Source organism: Echiichthys vipera (assembly GCF_963691815.1).
Source record: "Echiichthys vipera genome assembly, chromosome: 5".
In the NCBI taxonomy this organism is placed as follows: Eukaryota; Metazoa; Chordata; class Actinopteri; order Perciformes; family Trachinidae; genus Echiichthys; species Echiichthys vipera.
Window position 1 is genome coordinate 27,896,142 of NC_139830.1, and position 22,949 is coordinate 27,919,090.

Below are 22,949 nucleotides of genomic sequence, written 5' to 3' on the forward strand. Positions count from 1 at the left end.
AACACGTTAGGTGAAAATATTAAACTTTTCAGGTGAATTCTGATGATGCTGTGTTGCAACAGCCAATCAGTGTTGGGAATTCCAGCTAAATTATTGTGAATTTGTGTCTGTTTGTAGCTTTCAGTTGTGCTTTACTATGAACCAAGTTAGCACTAGCATAACATTACTATTTAGCACAACAGGGGTTCCCAGGGGTATCTCGGACTGCCACAACACGTACAATACAGCAACGGTGCTTATCACAGCCATGGTTGATGAGAGAAAGAAAATAGCAGGAGAAAATGTTGTTATATAGGCTGGTTGGCATCATTGCATGGACAGTAGAAGTGTTAACTGAAAATGAAAATATTCAAGTAAAATTGTACTTAAGTACAGTACTTGACACCACTGTTGTTCGTGGCTGATGGTCATTAGAGCAGTCAGTAGCTCCAAGGTCACACAGTGTACAGTATGTTTGTACAGCACTTTATAAATCTGGGAAACGCTGGGAGAGAGGCGCTGCCCTAAGTGTGTGTATGTGTGTGTGTGTGTGTGAGAGTGGTTGTGTGTGTTTGCAGTAGAGAACAGGCTATTAATTATCACCCCTGATTCAGCACCAGCAAGCTAATGTAAGAACCGAACACCACAACAACAATGGTAACCTGAATACTGTCTGTCTGCTTTTTTGCATCTCACTTTTTACATCAGTGTCTCTTCTGTTCTAGCGTGAGAAATTACAGACTGGTAATGTTTTATTCTGTCTGTTATTTTGCCTTGGCTGGTAACTTTTGGTACTCTACCAGTTGTTCTGGCAGGTTACCAGAAATAATTTAGAAAGTATTTATTGCCTCAATTCTGGAAATGTGGTCGGCTGTAAAATTTGGGGATTTTTCCTTCATTGTGGTATTTTAAGTGAACAAGTGAGTTTCTGTGCACTAATAAACTTATTCCCAAAACCTCAGAATTCAATATTGAATAAACATAGGACATACTCAGCAACATTTATTTAGCCAACAAAATTGTGATAACAAATAATAATATAATAAAAGAAGACCGGATACTGGGGTTAAGCGCCGGTATTCTGTTCATGAACTTGTAGTACAGGTTTTTTGTAAATATTAGTCTTCTCCACAGATTTAGATTTTGCTTACTTATATTTTATCAATAATAAACTGCAAGCTAACAAATAATTGCATAGGTTTATTTGCCTTCTTAGAGGTAGAGTTAAAATCCTCCATACCAACTCTCAAATAAACAATCAGGTGCCATAAGGATTTATTTTGGTTCTTTGAAGTGTGTTTGCATTGGTGGAGAGTTGTAAGTGTCTTCTTAGGAAGATAGTTATGCACGGTATGTCTCAGTTGAGCCACAGACAGAAAATCATTAGAGCGGAGGGTAAATCTGTGATGCATGCTCTCTTAGTCATGGCAGATGCTGATGAGTGGTTTTCATCGTGTAACTTTTCCCCAAAATATGACGAGAAGGGTATTACTGGTGACCTTCATGATGTGAGGTCACCACTGTTATTATATAGTATATTTTGAAATCAGCAGTTTCCCTTTAAAAATCACCACAACCTCAGAACATGTTTATTTTTGATGCTGATTTGAGCAAACCTTTTCAGTTCAAACGACATTCAAGTTGTGCACTGAAAAGCTCCAGTTAAGTTTTATATGGAGAAATCCTAAATGCTGAAACATTACAATGGAGAGAACCAGCATTTTGCTCATAATAGCTACCGGTACGTATTGAAAATGTTTGCTTCAGTGTTAATTGATTGTAGAAACTGATATATATGTTTGATTCATAGTCAAAATTTGAATACAATACCTTTTATTGAGTGTATATCAAAACCGGAAAATGATCATTTAAGGTATTAAAACGTACATATTTTAGCTTTTTGGGGTGTTGCAACAGAACAAATTTTCAAAATACATATATCATATTGTGTAATATTTCTTGTTCTTTACAAACTAAAATTATTTATATTAAGTGTGTTGGTCACCAAGACATGTGTTCAGAATTGCTGTAGGGCTCAATAAGCAGAATCAAAAAACATGTTACCTAACAAATGCATCGACCTGATAAATGTGGTTCCAATTCAGAACGGTTTCAACCCCAAGTGTATCATACAACTGAATAGTGTTGTTGTGAGTGTCAGTGTCTTTTTCCAAATGTGGACCACCCATGCACTTTACTTGAATCATGCCAGAGGACAGCAGCTTCATCCAGAGCTTATCAGCCCAGCTCTGGCCCACTGACCGGACAGCCTTTCTCGCTGTTCAGCCAGGCATACATGAAGAGAGTGAGGAAGAGAGAAACGAAAAGTAGGAGGGGGGTGGGATACTAGTAAAGGGGGGAAGGAGAGCAGACAGAATTTGAGAGGAGTGGTGGGGGTGATGAGATAGTGATGGATTTTGTAGGAGGGAGGGAGGGGAAAACACAGAGCAGCCAAAGCTATAACTAGCTTGTTTTGTTCCTCTGTGAGTGGAGGGATCATTTTATAGCTCCTGGTTCTGTGTGTGTGTGTGTGGGAGAGAGCATTTACACTGTTGGAGTAGGCGGCAGGGTGCAGCAGTGGAGCTCTTCTACTGTTGTTTGTATCCTCAGGTTAAGATCTGTCCGTCATGTCCCATTTGCAGAACATAATGTATACACTGACAGGAGATCGGTGGGCACACCTTGTCAATGAGCTTTCTGTGTGGACTTTTATTGGCACATATGTTACAGTAATATTCAATAATGTAAAATCTGAATAAATACTCCTGACTTAGATGAAAAGGTTTTTTTTTTAGCATTTATGTTTTGTTTTTAAGTCCTTGTTGTTTTACTTGATACTTAATAGGTCTAAAATGTATTAGATCCATCTGGATTCATGGAATAAAAAGGCTGCATATGGTTAAATGTTTAAATGTATTTTTAAAGTAGTTAGTTGACCCAAAACTGCCATTTGTGAGAACATAGTTTGTGTCTTTGCTGTGTGACATTAAATGAAACAAATCATGTTGTGACCAGGGAGAGCAGACACCTGTTGCTCTCACCCTCCTGTCTGACACCATGTTTCTCACACAGTGTTTCCTGTTTTATGGTGATTGGGATATGTTGGGGGGGTGGTCAGCTGAGCCTTCAAACTGTGTGGGTGGGGCCATACGACTGCTACAGCGCTTATTCACTCTCCTTGGCTGTGTGCCTGGAGCTCACCTGTTCCCCTAACACCTGTCCGAATCGCTGGCTGTTGGTGCAAGGCTTGTGTATGTGTGTGTGTATTCACATTGTCATTTTTAATAGCGTTCCAAGGCTGAATGGGTTGTATAACAGGGCTCCAGACTGCGACCAAAATTTGAGTGTGTGTGTGACTGAATTTTACACCTGGTCAAGCATGTGCAACCAAATGTCTCGCAATATCAATACATAAGTGGCTAAACAGCAACAGAGTGACAGATAAGACAGGAACAATATGTGAGCACTGGAAGAAGATAGTGCCGTCAGCACTGTAACACGTGAACTCTCGCATTTTCTTTAACATCAGGCTACAAGTAACAAGTGGGCACCTGACAGACTAGAAGCCTCCGTATGTGGGATACTAGGTCTCTGCCGTCTATCTGCAGCTCCCGAGCTGAGTGACAGCAGAATTTATTATATTTTACCTCTGTGAGTACCGTAGGCTACACCGCGGCTAACATGAGTACTAGCACATGCAGCACCACCTAAGCTCTCTGCTAAAATCAACCCCCCTGTAAAGAAAATACTGACATTTTAAAATAGTGTTAAAATCTCATCTCCTCTCGTTCCCGTGGACTCAATATCGTGTATGGTCCTGTGAGCTGAGGGTCTCGTCACACCCCTTACCGTGCATTCACACCAAAAGTGATGGAGGCGATGAAAGCGCCAAGCTGCCATTCAAAATCACTGTAAATGGATTAGACGCGATCGACCCTGCATCGCTCAGAAAGCGTCCCCCGAAGCGACATTGCGTCTATCGCCTCACCGCGGGCGGCGCTTCAAATTGAAAAATTAGAACTTTTCAAGCGACATCGAGTGAAGCTGTGCCGCAACATCCAATCAGCACTGAGGTTGTGGAAAGCGTCATAGAAGGTCTCTGTGAAACATCCAGGGGCTCACCAAAGCCGCCATTGTTGCAGTCCCTGGCTGAAATCAGACTGTTCATATGGATACAATATAATGGCTATAACTATGAACTGTGGATGGCAGTGACGTGCCTTTAGAATGCTAGTCTGCTGGAAATCCAGAAGAAGAAGAAGAAGAAGAAAGCCGTCAGTGAAGAGTGAAGCTAAGGAGGAGACCGGGCAGCACCTGTACGGCTTCGGAGGTTAAATCGCTGACGACACACTTCATCTGAGAGCTCATTTCTGTTCTTTTTAAAGCATTCAGACCCCTGTTAGCACTAGCATCACTTCACATTTAGCACAACTGCACAGTATGCTGAGCAGGGGGTTAGCTTCAGTTAGCTAGCCGCCTCGGCTGCTACCTGCTATAGACGCGAATAAAGCAATTTTAAAAAATGTGACATATGTGAGCAAGCGACACGATACTTGCGTTCCGGGCGATTTTATTGTCTCCATCGCTTTTGGTGTGAATGCACGGTTATTCTGAATTTATGGTATATTTTTTTAATATTGTACTGTCATGACAGTGCTTTACCTTCTATGTTTCATCTTCAAAAGTGCGCAATAAAAATGTGAAACTGAATTTGAAACAGCACGTTGTAATTTCTGCATCTATTATTGATTTACCCTGTGTGCCCCTAAAATGTCTGGTTGCGCCCCTAAAATTTTCATTTGGGGGCCACAGTGCTCCAAGTGAAAAAAGTTAGTCCGGAGCCCTGTATAACCATCTCATCTTGATCACATCTCTTTGCTGCATGTGCATTTACCATCCACAGAATTGCATCCCCTGACTCACATTGTCATGTACAGCCCTCCCACACAGTAATGTTTATTCGTGCTACAAACTGTCAGCTACATGCCACCCAGTGAATAAAGTTCTCTCTCTAATCAAACTATTTGAGGTCAAAGCTCTATAATCTGTTTGCTGTGTGCCACACAACCTTCATTACATTTAAACTGTATCATGTCTTGGCTCTTGACTGCAGCATTAAAAACCTTGTTTTTCCACTCACAACTCCTAAAGCAAAGTGTTTCATATATCTTCGGATGCATTAGAAAAGCTCAGGATTTGAAAGCCACAATCTTCCATAATTCACAGCCAGGCCGCAGTCTGTGACTATGAGACGCCTAATGTCTTTCGCAATCCCCACATGACCATTTTTCACACTGATTTATGGGTAGTTGAAGCTCCTTTCGCTTTCAATGAGATATTAGGACTCAAGATGGGAACAGGCAGGGCTGTTAGATAATGGCTTGATGTTAGTAGATCTGATCATTGGGTGCATGTACTGGTTTATGTTATTGTACTTTGTAGGTAATTTGGTTTCTAAAGCCACCTCCTCCAGTCTTCATTAATTTGATCCTTTTTTAAGGCAGTAGTTCGTATCTGTCCCAGAGTTGAGATGCATTGATTGGCTGTATTGCTGTCTCAGGCAAACACTAATGATAGTGTGTTCTACAGTGATTTATACGCCTCCTCTCTGTTGTCACCAGACTCATTATGACTGTAAAGAGGCATTTGCCACCAGTGTTGTACCCTCGCTGTTATGAGATACTTTTGCTAATGGTGATACAACCCAGAGTTGATAGATGGGTGGAGTAACTGAACATGTATTTCAATGTATTGTAGCTTGGATAACTGTATGATATCACATTTCCACTTTGAGGATACTTGCACTTCATCAATAGCTAGGAAACCTGTTTTAGAAAAGGTATAATTCTAAGAAATAATAATAAAACATGCTAAAAATGAGCTTTATTCACCAAACATTTGAGCATAACTGACAGAAACATCTGGTAAACTTATGGACATGGATGGATGTCCCTTTAAAATATCACTGTGATTTATATTTTCATTCTATTTTGTAATAAAAAAGCTATGACATCAGATAGTCATTCCTAATCAAAGTTATTAGTTAAGCTACGCAATAGACACACCATGCCTGAGGATATGAGCAGGGTTGTTTTCTTCCACCCTAACCAGTTTGATTTGTGTGAGAAAGTGAATGGTAAAATATTGGAAGTAAATTAGGGTGTAAAATACGGTCCTTCTGGCTTCACACCAAGTACTAACAATCATTTAGTGTATATATGCACTAGTGCACATAAATATCCATATTTTCAATGTATCTTGATTTCTTTGGGCTGGCTTTTGTACAGTGTTGTGTTGAAGTTCTGTGTCGGTGCTGTCATTGTTGGCTGTGGACCTCACTTTTTTTCAGCGTGTTCCTGGGCGGGTCCTGCTAGACTTCAAATACTCCTGCTGTGAAAGGCTTTATTAACGCTGCAAACTGTGAGCTCGGCAGCATGACTCATGCCCTCTAACTTGTGACCCGCCCACCATCGGCCTTTTGGTCCTCACATCTCTGTATCTTTTTCATTGCCTTGTTTTGGACCTCCCCTGTTTTTTGTTCTTGACTACAGTGTTTTGTAGAAAAACAAGTCTATGGCAGAATCCAGGCCCCACCACTCCTGTTGCCCCCCTCTGGTCAGCTGCCTAGTGGGGCCCTGGTTCTACTTAACACACTGATCACTACCTCTGTTTGACTGGGAGTGTCTCTTTTGATACCCACTGACAAAGCATCAAGGTTGAGAGGGAGACTGTTCAAACCAAAGCCAAAAATAGTGAGCTGTATTTACAGGGTAGTTTGTATAACTTTAAGTTTTAATTCCAGCCAACCACAATAGATGTGGTTGTTACAGCTTTTACTGATTCAGTGAGGATGTCTGTGATGATGCACTTGTTCGTGTAATTGATTCACAGTACATTAAAGGGTTAGATATTGATTTGGTTGTGATTCAAAAGTTCCCAATGTAATTTACGTTTAAATTTGATTCAACATCAGTTTAATTAGATATTTCAGTTGCAAAACCAACATTTTCTATGAGAGAGATTCTCAGAGAATTAAAGCTATAAACTTTACAAGGAGACCTCTTACCTGGTGTATTTATTAAAGATATTAATGTTTATACGAACTGACCCCAAAGCAGTTGCATTAATCTACTTTTTATTTAACATGATTAATACACTGCAGCAGTCAACAAAATAAAGTGCAACTCTACAGACCCAGAGACAGTGAGTAGGTATAAGGACCCCTTTGAAAATGGCCTTCCCGTTTTTTTCCCTCACCAAAAGTTAGCCTATCTTTGGAGCGTTAGTCAACCATCTTCCCGAGCTACATGAGATGGTTGGAGATTCCTTAGTTCTTCCTGTTTCATATAATACCGAGAAAAGATTGAATTTTCATTTTATGAATCAATATCAGATTATTCAAACAATATGACAAGGTACAAAAAAACAACTGTATTTTTGAATTGCAATACTGGAAACTTTAATTTTAAAATTGAAGATTGGCTTTTTTTTTGCAGAAGCTATGGCCCATACACAGAGTGGCCAGAAATACAGCTCTGGAAAGAAAATGAAGACCATTTTTTATGAAATCAGCATCTACATGTATGACAGCCATACCATTCCAGTGTTTGTTGAATTCCAACACAAGCACAACTCATTCTACTTAATGAGCTCGGGCATCACCTCAACCAAATAGGAGAAATATACCAAAATTAACGAGGAAAAGTAAAAAAAAAACCAGTGCTAGTAGTACCTCAAAACTAATCAGAATCACAATACAACTATTGACCATGCCAAAAGAGGTTAAGAGAAACGTTTTGAGTGAGGAAATATGGATTGGACCATAGAGGACCGGAGTATGATCATCTTCTCTGAGTCCAATCTTCAGCTTAGCCCAATGATCGTCTAATGGTCACATGGGGACGAATCTTGAGATCGTAACGCCATTGAGAACCTCTGGAATATGCTCAAGAGGATGATGGAAGGTCATATGCCATCAGACAAAGCTGAGCTGCTACAATCTTTGCGCTAGTGTAGAGTATGCCAAGATGCATGAAAGCTGTGAATGACAATCGAGGTTATTCTATTTTATATTTATTTTAATTTAAATACATTTGTCATTTTCTGCAAATGGAATGCTGTAAATGACAATGTTTTTATTTTTAATTTGGGAGAAATGTCAGTATTTGATTGAGAAAAATGAACAGTTTTGTTTTATTCTAACACATACCTCTAAATGGTAACTTCATAAAATCTGATAATTTTGCAGTGGTCTCTTAATTTTATTCCAGAGCTGTGTGTATATAAATATATATATGTAGAAAATTCTAGGTCTATTGAAACAAGCTTTACATTTCAATTATCAAAAGCAGGATTCCCACAGTATTTTTTTCTCTCTTTTCTTTGTCTCGTTGGTTGGAATTCATAGCACGCCACCCTGGATGCCAGTCCACTTGCAGCCATCATCAAATATCAAGTTGTCCTCAAAAGAAAATCTCACACCAGGCAGTCTGTTTGGACTTGGCTGGGAAAAGCTCTCAGGGCATCCTCTGAGTCAGAATTAAGTCCAGAATACAGACTGCATCTGTTTTATGTGACAGAAAATGAGCTCTCAACAGCAGACTGGACTGTAGTCAGCGTGGTGTACATGCACCAAAATAAATGCATTGTACATTACATAGCACAGAGTGACAGTTGCAGTGTGGTTGAGACGCGAGAAAAGCCTCAGGTGATGGTGAGGGAATGGCTCTTTGAGAAGGCTTCCCTTGATTTTATCCTCCTCGTGGTTGCGTTGTTATGCCTATTAGGAAACACTGGAGCTGGAGCTCTTGTCCTGTCATTAGTAATGGGAGACCAGCATGAATGTGAGCCCATTGTTGAGCCTGCTGATGACCTTCAGCTAAAGGTCACATCTGGTTTAATGCCAATACGCTGTTAAATGCTCAATGGGTCGAAATAAGCCAGTTGGGTGGTAACACACGCACACGCACACACATACACACATACACACAATATAACACAAATCATTTTCTTTTGTAAAGATTTGTTTGTTTTTAAAAGATTCTCCATTAACAGTGCAATTGCAATATATAAGATACATAAACACTAGAGTCAAATGTCCCCAGGATGCATTTAGAGCTTGGTAAAATGACTTTCCCTTTTCATGCACCCTTGGCATGGAGTGAGCTGCAAAGCATAAAAACCTTAGAAGTACTCCTTTCTTTGATCACATTTACAAACTGCCTGAAGGAAACCTGTCGCTGTTGCACAAATCCTTGATTTAGGTGGAATGTGTTATCGCAGGTAAAGCCTTTATGCCTCGCTTCTTTTACTATTTACCTTTTGTTGCTTTTATGCTGCCGCCTTGACCAGGGCTCCCTGGAAGAAGAGATTAAAAATGGTTTTAAAAAGAAATATGTTTAAAGGAAAGGAAAAATACACACAAGTGTATAGATACATTTAAATGTACTTATTCATTCTAAACATAATATTGATTCATCAAAATTGCACAAAGACAACATTCCAGTCTTTCGTTGCCACTATCCCAACTTTTTTGAAACGTGTTGCTGGCATCAAATTCAAAATGGGCATAAAACTTTCAAAGAACAATAAAATATATAAAAAATATATATCAGTTTCAATATCTAAATATTGTGTTTGTGCAATTTTCAGTTTTAATAAAGGTTTGAATCTATACAAATCATCACGTTCTGTTTGTATATTTTACAGAGCCTGTGTTGGTGGAGACACATATACACACACACACACACACACACACACACACACACAAGCATTTACAAGCATAAATACAAAAGGTAATAAAATGAAAATAAATGTGCACATATGAATCAAACGCACGTTGAAACAGTAGAAATACTCTTACACTTTATACTCATTACTTTATCATGCTTATGTGAGTTTTGCAAATAAGGACTCGATTTCTTAACTTCCGATTATTTATTTTTATATACACTAGTCAGTCAGTTACTAATACAATATGGGGGTTTGTCTGTGACATCATTGCATTTAATAGGAACCGACACCCAGCCTGCTTTCCAAGCTAATTTTTTAAAGTTGATCGATATATTTTATATACTATTTGATTTTAGTGTAGCTCAGTGTTCCTTCAAATGAACTTTTCAAAAGTAAAGGCACAATTTTAATGTTTCAGTTGCTCTCTTTGCCTGTCTGCATGCGTGTGTGGTACGTCTGACATGTCCCACTTGGAAGTTTTACATTTGCATTTTTTCCTCAGTCTTTCCCTCTAACCCTCCTCTGTTTCCTCCCTGCAGGTCTGATGCTAGGCTGCAGCTGCCACAGCCGCCATCATGTTTACCAAAAAGAAGAAGTCTCGTATCCAGATCTCTGCTCCATCCAACTTTGAGCATCGTGTACATACAGACTTTGACGAGCAGGAGCAGAAGTTTGTTGGGTTGCCGCGGCAATGGCAGTCTCTCATAGAAGACACAGCAAAAAGGCCCAAACCCTTCATCGACGCGACTGTCATCACTACGGTAGAGCCACGCAAGGTGGGAAGAGTGAAAGTTTTATTTAATAATGGATCAATGTCATGAATTTTCTTTATTTTTTTTGTGAGTTGTGATCACACTGCATTTTGACTCAAGTATAACACAAGAGATACTGATGTCCAGCTTTCCACGACGTTTGCATTTTTACCACAGCTGGTCATTTCAGTGCCATCATCTTTCAAACCCAAATTTAGCTAACAGTCAAGTTGAGTCTTTTGTCACTTTATGTCTTAGCTGGAAGGTTTTGTAGTAATTTTGTGATTCTGTAACTGAATTGACATTGAATAGATACTTTGACTAAAAACAAGAACTAAATATTTTAAGTACCTAACAATTCACAAGTTCATTCACACTTTACACACCATTTTAAATGCATACAAAATCCTATAATTGAGACAATCTCAACATTTTTTAAATAGATAAATTATGTTTTTCCCAGAGTGGCTGATTGGGGGGTAGGCTTTGTATGTTAGGGCCCTTCTCATCTTGGTCACTATCCACTATAGTCCGCTTTTTACCCCCTGTACTCTCCAGACTATTGTACGTGGCAGCAAGCTTGGATCGGACGGCTCTTTGACATGGCTGTTGGATGAGTTTGACACCATGTCTGTGACTCGCTCCAACTCCCTGCGACGAGGCAGCCCTCCCATCCAGCCTCGCAAAGACTCCAGCTCTTCAGGAGGAGGAGGACAGGAGAACGGAGATCCTCACCACAAACACTATTCACACTCAGACAGGTAAGTAGTTAAGTAGTTACTCCAGGTGGCATATTTTGAACAAAAATAAGATTCAAAGCATATCATAGGTAGTTGTTTTTTACTCTCTGTTGTGGCATCATAATTTCATGATGAAGGAAGCAGAGATTTTGTTAATGCAAGCCAATGAGATTTTACACGACAAGTGTTTGTACTGATCTTTGCTTCGCTTGGCTTCTCAGAGACCGACCCAGACCAGACCACCACCAGAGTGCAGGTGACCCCCGCCAAGGTCAGCGAGCACTCCGTCCTCAGTGGGACGAGGGAGGCCAGGGTCGGCCCCAGCAGCAGCCCCGGGGCCAAGAGCCCAGCCGGGCCCACAGGGACAGACCTGGTCCTCCTCCTCCTCCCCCTCACAGAGACAGAGACCGGGACCAGGTAGTGTATTTATTAATGATAAGATCAATTATTTGGACATTGCTGTCCATAGAACTCATATGGCTGTTTGTCCTGCAGGCAAGGCGCAAGTGTAGTAAATCTTGACTGTAAACAGTAAAAACAGCTAATAGTTTTGAAGGCTTGAAAACCATTTGGTACAACATTTTTGGTATCATTGATTAGCTTAGGGCCCGTGAATGTTCTCATTTGTCCAGGTCATCGTTATCATCAAGGCAATTTCAGTCAAAAGCAACTGGACAGTTGCTTTTGACTGAAATTGGATTCATTAGCTTTGACACTAGGATTCATTAGCTTTGACACTGCAGCAGGATATCCACTCTGTAGATGTTATCTGCTTGTTGACTTCATTTTTATCCACCTTTTCTCCATCCCTCTATTGTTTTTCTTTCGTACTTTCCAATAACCCCTCCATCTCTCACCCAAACCCTGCCTCTCTTCAGGTGGATCAACCCATTGACCATAGGCCAAAGTCCAGCTACATGGTGCGGGACGGCAGCCCTCAGTCTCCCAGGGACAAGAGGCCTCTCTCTGGACCCAACATCCGCACCCCAAACCTGCCAGTAATGGAAGGGGTGATGAAGACTGCCCAACAAACCACACGGCCGTTTAACACCTACCCAAGGACGGACAGCGAGGGTGGACGCAGCCCCACAGGACAGGTAGGGACGGCAGCATGAACAGAGGGGCAGGCAGAAGGAGAGACAGCAGCCCTGAGGGATGCTGTTAGGTGAGCGAAAAAGGCAGACCGGTGCAAATTGAGCTGATGGATGATAGCTCTTATCACCTTGCTGTTTTTTCTCGGTCAAATTTAGCCTATTTTGTCCTCTGAAAGCTATTGGTGATGCTTGCGTGGTAATATCAGTTCAGGGCTTTTCAAAAAAAGAACAATGTTTTGCCAACTTGCTTCACAGAATAATGCAATAAAAACCAAACTGAAAGGCCCATGTTTGTTTTGTCCATGTACAATTCGTCAAAGATTTTTCCATTTATACCTTTAATATATCTGTATAGGCTGTTGCAGGCAATTTTGCAAATCAGTGAGCAGGACTGCTTTATAGCATTTTCATATGATTTTTATATGATAGATACTTTTATTTACCAAGGATTCCATTCACTTGATTAAGGCAAAAACAGACAAAATACCTTTATAATATTATATAATGTGAAATTAGATTTCATATTCTTTGATACAGGATTAATTCCATATCCCCCCCCCCCCCACTATACAAATGTGGTATTAATATTCCAGTGATGTAGGTTAATAGTACATAATACATCTGAAACTCTGAAAAGACTGCTTTAGATTAATTATACCTTCTGTTTGTGATGACCTTCTCTTTCTTCCAGCCGGTTCGACACCATGAATCTTCCCCTCAAAATGGCCCCTCTGGTGGCTCCACCCGGGGTTCCTCCAGCTCCAAGCCTCCTGTAAGCCACCCGCACCCTCATCACACTTCCCACCCTAGCCTGACCCCTGAGGCCTCCCAGCACCCACAAACCCCTCACCCCAACGTTCCAGCCCCGCGACCCCCTGTGCCCTCTGGGCCCCCAGCATCAGGTGCTCCGCCCCAGGGTCGCTCACCACAGAGGGAGCCCCAGAGGGTATCCCACGAGCAATTCAGAGCGGCACTACAGATGGTTGTGGATCCTGGCGATCCACGGACCTATCTGGACCACTACATTAAGATAGGAGAGGGTTCCACAGGGATTGTGTGTATCGCCACAGTGAAGACCACGGGGAAACTGGTCGCCGTAAAGAAGATGGACCTGAGGAAACAACAACGCAGAGAACTCCTTTTCAACGAGGTAAGAGTTCATGATGAAGTGAATGCTGGGATTCAAGCAACTCAATGTCCAAACACAAAATGTGATGAGAAAATGCATCACCTGATGCTTCGATGGCTGCAACAGATTGGATGCTTTACGGCACTTTACACCTGCATTTCATTTTTTTTTCCTTCAGCGGCCAGTTTACTTAATGTATGTCTTGTCGCATACATTAAATATAATGAATTTGACTGAGAATTTTTGAATCTACGTCTTTATGTACTCTGTAATTGGAGTGTCTCATTACCTCTCTAAATGCAAATGTTCCACAAGGTTAGTGACCATTTTACATCAGTCAGCAGTGGTTGGTTGGTTGGTGGAGCTCGTCACTGAAGCATATGCTGCGTTTCAATGTAATCAGAAATGGGGAACTTTCTAACTTCTGAGTGAGAATCTTATGTGTCTGACCGGCACAGGTCCATTATATTACTGCTGACTCACAATGGAGGATCAACAGACAGAGAAAGAAGACCGTTCAACTTCCAGTCCAAAGAGGAAGAAACAAACCTCTAATAGAAGTGAAGAAGGTCAAATAAACATAGAGACTGCAAACGTGACAAGATGGAGGCTCTGAAAGAACAGGCTCTCCTGCAGTTACAGCTTACCGCCAAAGAGGCCGCTAGAAAACGAAAAGATAACTTTATTTAAAGAGTCATAGTAAATACACAAAAGAGAAAATGAGGCCGGTCTCTTAATACAAACAACTAATTGGTTTCCTTTTTTAGAAATATCAACATTTTTATTGCTTAAATTGCACAAAATTGTATCTGTCAAATGTAACAAATTTAAGTGGCGTATTCAAGCAATATACAAGTTATAAGTGCCATGTCAACGGTGGACTGCGCTCTGCGTATCTTCTGCATGTGCTGTCTGGCTGCAGTGAGGTGGAACCAGTTGAGAGCCGCTGCGGTGCCCTTAACTTGCAACGTTGTAAATGTTGCCTTGTGTCGTGTATGCTCCACGAATACTGGATGAATACTGTTCTGTTCTTTTCTCTGGCCTGTCCCTTCTCTTTGCCACTCGCTATTTTCTTTCTTTTCTTCCACTTAGTAATCTGTGATATAATGTCTTCTTAGCAGCATTATCAAGCATGGATGTGGTAGCGTAAGCCTGTTGTGTGACTGTAATAATCATCTGTGTAAAAACACTGCGCTGTATATTAAATTAATTTAATGAAGGGATAGTTCAACTATTTTGAAGTTGGGTTGTGTGAGGTACTTATCCATAGGCAGTGTTTTAAGTACAGTTGGTAACAGGAGGTACCGACACGTTAGCTAAGTATCCACATTTTTCAAAAAGGCTCCCCTAAAAACATCAATATTAGTTTAAGTTTACACTATATTTTGAATATTTTCACAGCGTTACCTTGCTGTAAGACACCCATTTCCTTTGGCACTACATTTTGTCAACATATTCCTACACATACGTGCGCCTGTTGCGAGCACTTTATTACAACGCAGGTCAGCGGTTTTACGGAATAAGATGGAGATGTACCGATCAATTTTTATCCAATCTGAGTGGCCGATACCTGATACCGATCGGACCCTACTGTTAAATGAATAAACCGTATACCTTTCCATTAGAGTGAAGGCATCAGGCTTGACATAAACATTTAGTCTTGTTTAAAAAAGGTATCAAATTAACACAGATATAAATGTACTTAATATTATTTATTAACAAATGAAGTGTACATTAGCAGCAAAAAGAAACAACACTTCCATGTAAAGTGCACTGCAAACATATTTCTTTTCTAACTAGACACAGAACTGAAGTGATCAGATCGCTGTAGCTGTATTGCTGTGTATGATATTAATAAAAAAGAAATGACTGGATCGGAATGCTGGATCGGCCTCATTCATCCGTTATCCGATCCAGCTAATTAGTCAATATTGGAGCCGATATCCGATCCAGTTATCGGTTCAGTGCATCTCTAAAACAAATACAAGTAAATAAAAACGAGTGATTATAACAGCAACATCAAAATGCCGTTCACTGTGGAGACAAGAGGATACCTATGAATTGGAGTTTACAGAAGAAGAACTTATGCAGAGAGAAACTGAACAGCTGAAAATGAATTTGCATAGAGGATTTTTAGTCATCCAGTCATTTGAGTTTCTTGGGGAATTGTTTCAGCCTTTACCACTAACCCTAGCACATTTTGCAAATATATATTTTACATGCATGTATAATGACAGCAGAGCAGAAAAACAAGTTTTCCCACTCACCTCCTGCAGCATTTGGTCATAAAATCATTGAATCATTAAATTAAACGCATCTCAAAGAGCAGCTCTTTACTGCTGCTAGTAGATATGACTTTTATGTAGGTGGTGGGGCACCTCGCTCCATTTCCCACTCACAGTTGCTAACTGTCACTCTTTACATTTCAGACACTCAAATCAGCTTTTGAGTAATTAGGCAAGGCTTCAGTGTGTCCAACAGCGTTAATGGTTGTTGATGGATTGCAGCATCAACCCTTCAGACACACGATAGTCTATCTACCTGCAAGGCCACCTTTTGAGGCCAGTGAATCATGTAGTTATACCTTCTCTGTGTCCTGTTTTCCTTGGTTACTGCAGGTGGTGATCATGCGGGACTATCACCATGAGAATGTGGTGGAGATGTACAATAGTTACCTGGTGGGAGACGAGCTCTGGGTCGTCATGGAGTTCCTGGAAGGGGGAGCTCTCACTGACATCGTGACACACACCAGGTGAGAGAATAACCTTTGATGTGCATCAGGTAATGTAGCACCTCCCATCCTTCATATGAAATCAATATATTTCCATGTGATTTAAGCCTTTTAATTTCTAAGGAAGACTCCTTTTTTATCATGACTGTCTCACCATTTAAATTTCCATTATTAAATCCCTCACCCTCCGAAACTCCTTTCTTCCATAAGGGGGCAGTGGAATCTAATGTGTTGTCACAGAGGGATATACTACAATGGCCGGGGTCATATCACATATATTTTACTCATTGATTTATGAGTGTACAGAGTGTCTAGTCTTAAGATGAAAATGCTTATTAGTTTTAGTCACCTTTAAGTAATTTTTATCCTAGTTTTAGTCCAATTTTAGTCCACAAAAAAATCATTTCATTTTAGTGAAATTTTTGTCTCTTAAATTTGTCAGCTCTCTCAAATCTCCTTTTTTTAGTCACCAGATTATATTGAGCATTTTCTTCAATCTTGTCAGGCCAAAAGCAATACTTTTGTCATTTTAGTCAAACTGACTAAAGATTTTATCTTAATACACACAGGTTGAATGATTAAGAATGATCTTTTTGCAATGAGTCCTCCTGACTGTCCTCATTAGCATGCCCGTCATAAGATCCAACCCGCACCTCCCTTCATACAAAATATATGTGTTAATCAACCACACAAACCAGGTGTGACCTAAAAACTCTCTGCATCGTGACAGTAGCACAATAAAGCCAGAAAACAGTACTAATACAGCTGCAGAAATAGAGGTGAGGAAAATCTCAATCTCTCTGGTGTCTTCCTGTTTCTGCAGAATGAACGAGGAACAGATTGCCACAGTTTGTCTGTCTGTCCTGAAGGCGTTGTCCGTCCTCCACACACAGGGTGTGATCCACAGAGACATCAAGAGTGACTCCATCCTCCTTACTCATGACGGCCGAGTATGTACTGCATGTTCCCACTGCTTTTTTAAAACAGGTGCATCTTTGTTCTTTTTAGACAGAATTTATCAAAGGCATTAAAGACTCAGAAAATCTGTCAAAAAGCCTTTTAAAAATGTCAGAGGAGTGCAGCTGTGAGCTGACCAGTCACAACAGAGGAGAGTGTTCATTATGTGGTTTCACAGGTTTGAAGCTAAAAATGTGTTTTGCTTTTCAAATAAGTAGCAGTACACGTCTCCTTTTATGTCAAACCGCAACACTGTGGCTGAGGTAGCGCCAGCATAAAAGCGTTTTATATGACAAGCACTTGTTAGTAATCACATTAATCTTGGATCTGCCCCATTTAAATGATGCAGTAGGCCATCATTATCATGCAGCGCTCATGAATGTTATTAGCTACACCTGCACTTTTCCTGATATGACAAGTCAAAATATCTGCTCTTAGACATTGAGTCACAGGATACACAAACCCAGCACATTACAACCACTGGCAGAACTTCACCCAGTTTTACAAGAATAAAATGAAAATGTTGGTTGTAAAAAGGAACTAAACGCCTCTTGACTACTGTAGAACTGAGACTGGTGTCCGATCACTTCCTGCCTGTTGACAAGCAAGTTTCTGCTTTCTACAGAAAATGAAACCAATGCGGTTGCATAGCAAGACCAGGGAAAAAGGGAACTTGGCTTGTGTCATACCCAACATCATATAAATGGTCTGAGTTTGTACTGTAGTGCTTCTGTCGTGGTCAGAAATTACACAAGACAGCAGCTCTGTGTCAGATGTTGCTGAATGCATAGTCTGCTTCTGCTGTGCTGAGGTTTCAACCTCACTTTTACCATTTCAACGAGGCCCATACATTGATGCAAGCTTTCTTACTGCTAAATGTCCGTATGTGCTTTGATGGGACTCTGTCTACATTGGTCATACATCATACAGATCACATATTTGGTTAATTGCTAATTTGATGCTTTATGCATGCTCTGAATGAGGAGTACAGCTCCTTTCACAAGTTAATCCGCAGGCCTGTTGCAGCTTTTACTGCATCTCTTGCACCATCATACCCTATATGTTGTCACTCCTGGGACACTAAGATGAGCAAACTTGTCAACCACAGCGACTTTGATGACAGCTGAAGAGTGTTTGTAGTTTGATGTCTTCAGGACCTGTGGCCTGCAGCAGTATGCTTGGCCAGGCAGGGCTCTGCAGTGACACATAAGTGTTTTTTCTGCATTGTTGTGCTCTGTGTGGCAAAAAAAGGACCTGCAGGGTCTGCTCCATGACGCTCAGTTATTTTTATTTTTAACAGAAGAAGACTTCTGAGTGGCCACACGTTCATACAGAAGGCTTTCTGCTGGTGTTTTCACCTGGGTTGGGTTAGAGTTACTGCCTGTGGTTTGGCTTGGCAGGGGAAGCAGACTCGTCCAAGACTGAATTCTTTCCCGTCAGCAGGGTGTGTGATAGTTTAGAAAATTGGATGTCTGGTCTAGTTTACTCTAGTTGGGGTTGGATTTATATTAAAGCTTTTGATGTTGTCACTAAAGCTCAGTGCATTAGTGGCATGTTACAGTTTCTTTCTATGCGAGTGGTCATACGGGTGTGCACCAGTTCTCATGGCAAGTTTGTCTTTCTATGCCCTTCTGTGCCCCTTTTTTCTGCATCTCTTGCACCATCATAGCCTATGATGCGATATCAAAGGAACGCCTTGAGGTGATTTATTCAGTCATTTGTGTGATGCCAAGGTGAGCTTACTTGTCAAGCACAGCGTCTTTAATGACAGCTGATGAGTGTTTGCAGTTTGATGTCTCCTCTGTTGCTCTTCCTCAGGCCCATTTTTCCCTGTGAATGTGGAGTTTTTTCACATTCGAATTGAGCGTTAGGATGTTGTATCCTGTACAGATTGTAAAGCCCCTTGAAACAAATCTGTGATTTGTTATATTGGGCTATAGACAAACAATTAACTGGAGTGGTGTAATCAGCGTCAGGAACAGCTTCTAAAACGGTTGCGTCTAGATGGTAAACAAGATTTGTGAAAGTCTTGTAAGAAGGTTAAGGTTAGGCTTCAAAATGTAGCAGGTTAGTATTGGTTAGTATAGGTGGCCGGGAAGTGGGTCTAGCGAGAGTTTGTAACTCTAGGGTTACCGTCTCGACACTTTATACACTAAAATAAAGTGGATGCAGAGAGTTATTGTATCTCTAAAACTCTTTGCCACTAAGTTTTGTACATTCTCCTGACATTTATATACCACTGTTTCTTCTTTTCATCCATCTCTTTCTGTCTCCAGGTGAAGCTGTCAGACTTTGGTTTCTGTGCCCAGGTGTCTAAGGAAGTGCAAAGGAGGAAGTCTCTGGTGGGAACGCCATACTGGATGGCCCCAGAGCTCATTTCTAGACTGCCTTATGGACCAGAGGTAATACTCACAGGATTTTACTGTTTCTGTTGTTATGTGAACATCTAAACATGCACAAACTTTCTACATGCTGACTGTCTCTGTGTCCAGGTGGATATCTGGTCTCTGGGTATCATGGTCATAGAGATGGTGGACGGGGAGCCGCCATACTTCAATGAGCCACCGCTCAAAGCCATGAAAATGATCCGAGACAACCTGCCTCCCAAACTGAAGAATCTGCACAAGGTACAAAGAAAAAGCTTGAGTTGACAGAGCAGTTTTTGCGAAGCACTATTAGCGGATGTCATTATAACATCATGCATCTGAATTTGTACCGTCAGTGTTGTGGTTTCCTTTAGCTTAAACAACAAAATTTAGATTGGAGAATAGACAAACAATGCTATGGAGATGATACACCATCTCGCCTCGTCTCAAATGTGTGAACTGGCAGGTTTCAGAACATTGCAGACCTGCACCTTGCAAGTAGTTGCAAGTTTTAACTTGTCTCGTTGCGAATCTTTGGTCTGAACTGGACTCAACACAGATGAAAAAGAACATGATTAAAAAGGCAATATATCTGATAGAGAAATGTGGTTTCCTGTCTGTCTCTCAACTAGGGGTGTGACGAGACCCTCAGCTCACGAGACAATATGCAATGTTGAGTCCGTGTCTTTGCATATTGCTTATGTTAGCTTGATTCACAATGCTGTCATTTCCCCATTTTCTGCCACAGAACAACTTAAAACTCTAGCTTACATACCTGCATTATAGTATCATTAACACATGACTGATCGGTGGTTGTCTTCCTCTCGCAGGTCTCCCCTCTGCTCAAGGGCTTTCTGGACAGGATGTTAGTGCGAGACCCAGCACAGAGGGCCTCGGCCAGCGAGCTTCTCAAACACCCCTTCCTGACGAAGGCCGGTCCGCCGTCCTGCATCGTCCCTCTGATGAGGCAGAACAGGATGAGATGAGACATGTGACACCAAGACCTCCAGACTGTTGAGGGCGACGTGTGCAGGTTCAGATGGAACAATACTCCTGCACACAGCGCCCCGCAGAGGTCAGAGGTCACAGAGGAAAGATCTGTGCTTTGGGTGAAACTCTCAGAAAGAGATGTGAGCTGCAGTGTAAACTGGGTGTGCAGGAGGATGCTTTTTTTTTTCTTATGTGAATCACTGAACTATGGGGAGTGTGTTCCCTTAATAAGAGGCAATAAGGCTGTGTGTGTGTGTGTGTGTGTGTGTGTGTGTGTGTGTGTGTGTGTGTGTGTGTGTGTGTGTGTGTGTGTGTGTGTGTGTGTGTGTGTGTGTGTGTGTGTGTGTGTGTGTGTGTGTGTGTGTGTGTGTGTGTGTGTGTGTGTGTGTGTGTGTGTGTGTGTGTGTGTGTGTGTGTGTGTGTGTGTGTGTGTGTGTGTGTGTGTGTGTGTGTGTGTGTCACTCTCATTGACAGTGTTTCATGGCATGTGTGAGAGCAGAGAAGCCACAACTTGCCTGTCAAATGATTTTAGGCGATTTCATTTTAACATTTTGTTTTAATCGAAGATCTGGAACGATTGTGGCTTTTTTTATTTTTCCATTTGGACCGTACCTGGATTTTAAGTGTGAAAGTGGGGTTTTGCACACCAATCGGATGCTTTGAAGGAGCTGTGGGCCCATTGGCTGATTTTAGAGACTGAAAGAGCGCCATTTTGATCTCACTATTCGACGGTCTGGAAGCCGAATTTTCTCACTACATGGACTTCTCCCGCAGACGGATCCCAGACTCGGACGCTATCCTCATCACAACCAGAACTTACTACTGAGGAAGGAAATCTTTTGATTCCAAAATGAGTCAGATGGACTTTATTTTGTAGCCATATAAGTACGAGCTTCCTGTTTGTAAACAAGCAAACATACACTTAGTCAAAAGGTTAACACTGGAGTTGTGTTTGTTTTGTTTTTTTTACAGATGAATTTCCTCTTATTTCCTACTTATTTTCCCATGTAAGTATGATGAACATAGAGAGATATATCAGTTTTGATGTTTTGCTATCTCTTTTCTGTGATTGTTTTATTATTATTATTGTTTTGATTTGTTTCCAGGTTTATTTTAGAGAGATGTGATGATTTTTGAAGCACTGTCGATGAGAGATAGAAGCTGCACTCCCTGTTAATTCCAGCACGCAGATACTAGACACTAGACACTAGACGTTTTATTATTGTGTTTTTTAGACCAGACCAGATAGGACATTGACCATACACCTTAGTGGTCAAAAATGTCACACGAGCAGGAAAGGGTTTACAGAAATGAAGAAAGACAGACAGCAATACACCCCCTCAAATGCATACAAAATCCTGTCATTACCCATTACCATAGTGTTTTTAGACCTTAATTTACTATTTCAGCCAATAGATGTAACTCACTGCACAAACTAATGATTCTTCTTTGGTAGAAAATGAACATGAGTTGTTTTTTAAGCAATCGACGACTTGCTTTGAGTTGTTTTTTTTCTGTTGCATGTCAGCTCCTGGTAATGTCATTGCTGTCCTTCAACAAACACTGTTTTCAGTAAACAGCCTGCTGCTGATGTGGATGAGCGCTCATCGTGTTCTACTCTCGAATCGATCGTTTGATTGCATTTTTAACCCATCTGGCAGAGCGCTCCTCTCTCCACCTCATAGTGCGACTGCTTTATTTATAAACTCTTACGCCACTCAGCATGACACATAAAGGAGTGTTATAGATCGGCAAGAAAAGTGCCGTTGTTTACATTTCTATCCCCCATGAATACAGCTACCCGTGCTTCCAACATGTCCTAAAGTGTTTGCATTTCATCAACGTGCATGAGGGTTCTGGGAAAGTGGACCATTGGGCAGAGGAATGAAGGGTAACAGAAGTACTCAGAAGGCCGGAAATGCTTTAAGGAAAATCTGAAACAGTCGTGAGTAACAGTTGCTGATAACAAAACAATTACCAGACCTGGGTCATGTTGTTGTGGGAAGCACTGAGAGGTAACAGTGCTCCATGACATAAGTTGAGTTCATTTCCCTACAAATATACTCTTTAGATTGGATCAGTTAATTTCATGTCCGTATAGAACAATAGCAAGATTCTGTTGGTTGTCAGACACAAGTTCTCCAAACGGGCTAAAAGTAGCTTTCATGCTGGAGTTAACGACCCTGTTGTAACTCTTTTTTTATATCAAGAAATTCAGTATAGTCGATGCAAATTAAATTCACTCTCAATGAATGAAAGGACAGTTCAGGTCTGGTTATTATACACCCACTTCCTCCCCGAAGGAGGCGTCTTTATCAGCAGCCACTGTAGTTTCACACTGAACCTTGTAGCAATGAACAGTCATTTATACAGGCGATGAGATTAGAGATTAGACTCTGTGAGAATCCATCCCTCTCAAAGTTGTGCGACAAAGGTGCACATAAACGCAGCCTGCAAACACAGCCTGCAGACACATTCT

The 22,949-nt window shown here is 41.0% G+C and overlaps 1 protein-coding gene across 4 annotated transcripts in view; it reads left to right on the top strand.

Annotated features, from left to right (window-relative positions):
• Nucleotides 1-20,810, top strand: part of pak4 (p21 protein (Cdc42/Rac)-activated kinase 4) — a 32,669-nt gene extending 11,859 nt beyond the window's left edge. For all 4 annotated transcript variants that reach the window (XM_083913397.1, XM_083913399.1, XM_083913400.1 and 1 more), the window contains exons 2-11: nucleotides 10,251-10,487; nucleotides 11,022-11,224; nucleotides 11,425-11,620; nucleotides 12,082-12,300; nucleotides 12,989-13,447; nucleotides 16,045-16,178; nucleotides 16,981-17,107; nucleotides 19,391-19,516; nucleotides 19,607-19,741; nucleotides 20,311-20,810. In XM_083913397.1, the coding sequence (XP_083769523.1) occupies nucleotides 10,287-10,487; nucleotides 11,022-11,224; nucleotides 11,425-11,620; nucleotides 12,082-12,300; nucleotides 12,989-13,447; nucleotides 16,045-16,178; nucleotides 16,981-17,107; nucleotides 19,391-19,516; nucleotides 19,607-19,741; nucleotides 20,311-20,466 (1,956 nt within the window). In that variant the 5' untranslated portion in view covers nucleotides 10,251-10,286 and the 3' untranslated portion in view covers nucleotides 20,467-20,810. The remainder of the gene's footprint in view (nucleotides 1-10,250; nucleotides 10,488-11,021; nucleotides 11,225-11,424; nucleotides 11,621-12,081; nucleotides 12,301-12,988; nucleotides 13,448-16,044; nucleotides 16,179-16,980; nucleotides 17,108-19,390; nucleotides 19,517-19,606; nucleotides 19,742-20,310) is intronic.
• The last annotated feature ends 2,139 nt before the right edge of the window (nucleotides 20,811-22,949 follow it).